Here is a 6,566-nt window from a genome sequence, read left to right as displayed (position 1 = left end):
ACTTGTATCATATTAAAAATTGAATTTCTGGTAGGTAGTCAGCCATCATGGATAGATATGGTTGAAAATAATCTGCATAAGTCATACCATGCATCTAACCTGATTAAACCAATGCAACAGAGCAGGTTCTTTTATTTTCTGCAGGAATTTAAAATAAACCTGCTGATGCTTCACAATAGATTGAAGGTAGAGCTTTGGAAGTGAACTAAAAATGGATCGAAAGATAAACTGACAGTGGGACTGTGAGAGGTTGAATCCATTTGATAAAAAGTGTCTGAGTAGCTGCTGTCACAAGGAAAGACGTGTAAGAAAGCTGCCTATTCTCTGTTTCTGTCTCTCTGCATGTCCGGCCATGTATCCGTCTTTTTCTTTGTCCATCTCCCTGTCTGTTGATCTGTCTGTCTTTCTTCAGTAGGAAAAAACGTAAATTAAACATCTGACACTCTCTCTTTCTCTCTGTCCTTGGCTCCTCTCCCTTTGCTCTGTTGCTCTCGCCCTCCTCCTGTCTCATGCGCTTGCTCAGCCCTCCCTGGCTCGCCCACGACTGTATTTCTTCTTCCTCCTTTCATCTCTGTCCTTCCCCTCTTCTCTACGGGTGAGAGAGAGAGAGAGAGAGAGAGAGAGAGGGTGAGGGATGGCGCGAGGAGGCGGAGGACTGGGGTGGGTGGAGATCATAGAGGAGATGAGGCCGTGTGGTGCGGATGGATAGACAGATGCATTGATAAGGGCTGCCGGCTCCACAGCACGCTCGCTGCATATCCGATCTCTCTCCCTGGCTCTCGCTCTCATCTCTCTTTTTCATTTTGGGACTAATGCTCCCCTAGCCTTCAAATGTCAGTTCAGTATGGCAACCTATTAGATGGTTAGCCAGAGTGGCTGACAGCTCTCTCTCCATCTCGCTCTCTCTCGCCGTCTTGCACACGTTCAGGACAGAATGATTGTCTGAGGCTTTGGCCATCATTCAGAACAGGAGTGAAAGACGCTGAAGGAGCAGTGCAGCAATGGAGTTTATATCTCCTTTTAGAAGCACCACCCCTCTATCAATGAATCCCCAACTTCTTGGATTTAAAAGATGTTTGCTGGCCGTGAGGAACCCAAACATTTATAAACCAACCCTCTGGTTTTGCACTGATCTACAGAGCATCAATGTTTTATTCTAGCTCAGTATTTTGGTTGTGAAACCCACAACTTGAAAGTTGTTTCCAGCAGCAAGAGGCAGCTGTTTTAGCAGAGAAAATTCTTCTCAGTAGTAGACAGGCACAGTTTGAGATGGTGGTGAACCTAAAGCTGAGAATTTAGCACCATCATTCTCACTTTGATGCTGGTGGAGACCAAAAACAGAGCTACCAGTTGCACCATATTTTAATTGCATCATAAACTAATTTGTGTTTCAGATGAATGCTTTCTGCTCCTTCTGTTTTAGTTACCTTGCTCAAGTTTTTTTAAATCCCTTAAATGTTTGTGTCTTATCAGAGGTTTTGATGGCGAAAGCCGAGGCCAAAGGCAATATGCTGCTCGTCTCTTTTTTTCGTCTGCAGGCCATCCATGTGAATACGATGTCTTGAAAGTGCTTTGAGGGATATTCTTAAGAAACTTTGCACAAATGTCCATAAAAATGTACTGCTTAGATTTCAGAAATCAAAGGTCAATGCCATTGGACAGCACATTCTCATGAACGTGATCTCTCTAGAACGTTTTGAAGGATTTTCCTTAAACATTTCATATTCATTGTATGGATCATTGCATGTTGTTTTGGGAGTGACAAAGAGAAATGATGTAGCAAGAGTGCAGCTCCAGTGTTACCTGAGCTATACAGGCTAGTGCTACAGTAGTGTTTGAACAGTAAAGCTTGTTGGTGGATAAAATTCATGCCAAAGCCTTTTGGGAGAAGTGCAAAAGCATCTTTGCTAAGAGAAGCTTTCAGTGTGCCTCTATGCTGTTGTTTTATCAAATAAATGTGGTCAAGATCTGATTAAACTGCCACTTTTCTGCAGCTACACCAAAGCTAAATGCTCCACCAGCAGCAGTTGTATGTACCAGCTTACAGTACAGTTCAACCCCACATATAGCTATGAAAAAACTCAGGCAAAAACAGCTCAGCAGAGGAGCGCAAAACTTCTTTTCTGTCAAGAAAATGTTTCAGTGCTATTATCTGCTCTTTAATAAAGAAATGGGGTCCAGTTCTGATAAAACTGCCACTACACTGTAGCTACATCTGAGCTAATTGCTACACTAGAGGCAGCCATTGCTAACGGCTCACAGTACAACTAAACCCCACCTGTAGCTATTGCCTCGTTCTACTCAAATGATGCTGATTGGTCCGATCCACTTTTGGTCCAGCAAAAACTTCATTGATTGGAGCTTGGCAACATGGATTTGCCGAGCAACAGTACTGCAAATCAATCTGCTTTGCAAAGTTACAAATGTCCACCTTGACTTGAGGAGAAACTAAATGCACTCTGGAGGTCAAAGGTCACTGAGGCCTTAAACCTTGTGTGCACACAAAAAATCAAGAATGCAAAGAAGGACTTTTGTAAAACTTGGCATAACACTAGACTAGAACTTGAAGGTAAACTGATCAGACTCTGGAGGTCAAAGGTCATTGTGGTCTTGCAAGTTGTGAGGCTGCAGTGACCTTGTACTGCTTAGGAACTTTTTTGTTTGTTACACATATGACCACGTGCAATCAATTTATTTTTCAGTGTTTCCTACAGCTTGACATAATTTGTCATTATTGTACGCATCAATTTGAGCCCTGTATACATAACTAGATTTGCAATCCAAAGTCTATAACAAAAGCATGCATCTGCACCATTAATTTCACAGTTTGGCTACCTTGCATAGGCATATAACAACCAGGCTATATTTTCTTTACTACAAGTAAATCCTGAGTGCTGTCTTCACTTTGTCTTCATGGTAAATAAAGTCAGCTTGCTAATGCTCACTAGCCGCCTTAAAACATCAGCATTACTTAGCAGAAACCCATTAATATACAGCTGTATATTTCTGGTAGGGTCTGTGCTGCATGCATAATTATACTAAAGGTACTTAAAGCACATTTCCTGCTAATGCATATCTAATTTACTTCAAAAGTCTCTATCCAAGTCTGTATTCAGTATTTATACTCTGTTGTTGCACCTTTATGGTAGTAACTATCTGAAAATCACTGCACCTCACTGTAAAGGCAATACTTGAGCACAGCAGAAACAGAGGCAGAATTATATACATAAACAGAGGGAGACAGGGAGAACGGCATGAAACAGAGGATTAGGGGCTTAGTTAGCCTGCATGAAATCCCCTTTTCCTCTCGCGCCCTACAAAGGGAAGACGGCAGTTGTCCACATTTTATGAAAAGAGGGAGGAAGGATGGAAAGATCTCACTGAATTCATGGTTGTTTTTTCCCTCTCTGCTGCTCTGCATGGCTGTCACCCAACATGTGACATCACATTTATCAATACAGGAAGCTGGAGGTTTTTTCCCCCCTTTTTTCCTGTTTGGCGATGCAGGAAAGGAGGAAGGGAGGAAGGAGTGACATTGGCCTTGAAACCTGCTATTGTCTTGCCTCCAGGACGGCCAGCAGCCAACCAGGCAGCTCAGTGAGAAAGAGAGGGAGGGAGAGAAGAGACGGAGGAGAGATGGAGAGGGAGAGGGAGAGACGGTTGCCATGGCTACTTCCCGGGAGATGCGAGCACACTTGTTTATCTGTTGGCCGAGGGAGCGTGCACGACGGGCCCTCTCGCTGAGCAGATGTGTTTGTGCGTACATGTGGCTGTGATTGTGCAGACACACAACGAGTCATAAGCTGAAGCTTCCACGGGTATCTTTGTAAACAAACCTCCGCTCGCAAACACACAACTGCTCAATAGAACTCCAGCTTACCTGCTCGGCTTTATTGAGCCAACAGGAGCAGACTGATGCTACCTAATTGGCCTGGTGTGAGCTGAGAAAGCAGCTAAGAAAACAAGAGAGAGAAAGTGTCTTTTTGAATAGTCCTTTTTACCGAGGAAGGTTCAGACTGAGGGAAATGATCTGGAAGTATCTGCATGTCAGCCATGATATAGGGATGTACCAAAGATCCTCTTTGATATTTACAGCAAAAACTAGATCAGCCAGTCCAGTTCACGGAGACAACACATCTGATACTTTACAGTCTTCAATCTATCAAGGTTGAAAGAGAACAGCTAAAATACATAATATGATTCAATTATAAACCTTGTTAAAAGTTTGAATGTATACATTGATATAAACATTCTGCAAGAGGTTCTGCAAGTGGTAAATGCATTTAAACCTTTTTTTGAAAGTGACAAAAGTCACATTTGCATTTAACATTATATTGTCTAATATAAAGCAAAGCTTTATATGTCCTACTAATGAAAAAGCCCAGGAATTAAGAATGTGTGCAAGTCTAAAAATGTTTTCAACAAACTTTCTCATACTGAAAACTAAAAGAATGGAGAAAGTAACAAGAGATCTGAATCCCATATTGAGCATATTTCATTAGCTTAGACAGGGCACAGGGTCAAGTGCTGCCTTTTAACTGAGATCAGCTGATCTTACGCAAGACCGGATCAGCTGACCACCAGCTGAGTCACTTCTCAATTGGCTACTTGCACTCATGTGGCCTTTTTAAGCTGCTTTAGCCCGCTTCTCTAGCCAATTTATGCAACCCTCCACCACCCCAGCTCCTGCTTTATCCTGCATCTGATGTCATCACTGATGCCTGCTCTGCTCTGGGTTTTTTCCTGCTTCTCACCCTGCCTCAGGCTTTCCCTGTAGGCACAGGAAGATCAGGAAGGTGTGCTGTTCCTGCTTGATGCTTGTAGAAGGGTAGGGGGATCCCGGAACAGCCACAACACAAAATACAAAATAGGCAGAAAGTGCTAATTAATAACTGCTAATAAGGAGAAGGATATTTATAACTGCAAATCCCATGTTTTCTTGTCAGAGTGATTCTGACTGAGCTGCTAGTAGATCACAATCAACTGGCTGGTGACCCCTGCTCCACAATTCTGTTTGCAACTTTATTCAAAGTGAAAAAAATCATCAATCATAGGTTTAGATAGATAGATAGATAGATAGATAGATAGATAGATAGATAGATACTTTATTTATCCCCTCGGGGAAATTCGGGTATCCAATAGCTCGCATAATAAATAAGTATATAAAATACAATGCAACACAGAAAAAGAATATACAATAAAACACACAATACAGTCCATCAGTGGGAGTGGCAGCCAACAGTCCAGTTAAGAGCCATTGCCCTTGACCAGGGAATTATACAGCCTGATGGCTGTGGGGACAAAAGATCTCCTGAACCTCTCAGACCTGCAGCGCAGTAAGATGAGCCTCCCACTGCTGCTGCCTCTCCTCTGTCGAGAGGATGACATGTTGAAAAAGTTGGAATTAAGACTTGTATAACCCCCCATGTGTTGTCAGACATTAGTTGTCTTGAGATGTCCATAAAACTTAAATGAGCTCATACACAGTGTCTATAAAAGGTATTCTCCCCCTTGGATGTTTTAGCCTATTATTGATTTTATAAATCAATCATGATAGATATATTTGGCAAGACACTATATTTGGCAGATACCAAACATCGCACATCACCACAACCATCCACACTGTGAAGCCACAGTGGTGGCATCATCATGCTGTGGGGATGCTTCTCAGCCTTGGAAGGCTTGTACAGGTAGAGAGTAAAATTAATGTGGCAAAATATAGGACAAGCTTATTCAGCCTGCGAAAGAACTAAGGCTTGGTAGATATATTTTCCAGTAAGACAATGAACTGAAGCACACAGAGAAAACTTGTGGCTGGACTTGAAAAGGGCATACTTGATCTCTGTGCAACCTGACAGAGCTTGAGCAGTTTTACACAGAAGAATGGAGTAAAATTGCAATAAAAAGTGTAAAACATCTAAGAAGGTAAATACGTTTTTATTGGCCTTGTATCACCAAGGTGTTCACATGTCATTAAGTGCATTCAACAGGAGAATTTACTGGACGATAGATGCATCTTTTGTAGTCTATCGATGGTAAATTGTAGTTTTATTTAGTAAATACATATAACATCTGCTTTTCCTCACCTTTCTCTGACCCTGTGATGTTTTCCATCAGGTCAAGGAAAAGTGGATAGAAAAGGACTTAGGAAGTAATTTTTTTGGACTTTTCGAACAGACCCAGAGGCTGAAAAATGGGAGGGATGGGAGATAAAAACACACAAAAGGGAGAGAGGGAAGGAAATGAGAGCAGAAAGTTAGACAAAAGAAGAGAGAAAGAAGAGATGAGAGACACAAAAGGGGTGTAGAGGAGAAAAGACGGAGAGGAAATGAGATGGGAGGAAAAATAAAAGGGAAAAAGGCTTAGAAAAAAAGATAAAGAGCGGTGAAGAGGCAGACTAAAACGATGACAACAATCGAGGCACTTGAGAGAAAGTGAAAAGGACAGAAAGATGAAGAGGCACCTGACTAGCGAGAGTGGAAACAACAAGACAATGGGGAAAACGATGAAAGGGGAATATCAGAATAAGAGGGAGGAAATGCGGCGCGATGACACGACTTATGATG

General features: G+C 42.1%; 1 protein-coding gene across 1 annotated transcript in view; it reads left to right on the top strand.

The window, feature by feature from the left end:
• Positions 1-634: 634 nt before the first annotated feature.
• The window catches only part of LOC121503949 (retinoic acid-induced protein 1), a 79,119-nt gene continuing 73,187 nt past the window's right edge, over positions 635-6,566 (top strand). Inside the window, 1 exon segment of the mRNA XM_041778571.1 lies at positions 635-695. Coding sequence (XP_041634505.1) covers positions 635-695 — 61 coding nt within the window.

The sequence above is a fragment of the Cheilinus undulatus genome, linkage group 21, assembly GCF_018320785.1.
Source record: "Cheilinus undulatus linkage group 21, ASM1832078v1, whole genome shotgun sequence".
In the NCBI taxonomy this organism is placed as follows: Eukaryota; Metazoa; Chordata; class Actinopteri; order Labriformes; family Labridae; genus Cheilinus; species Cheilinus undulatus.
Note: the sequence above shows the minus strand (reverse complement) of the source record. Positions and strands in the feature narration are given on the sequence as shown.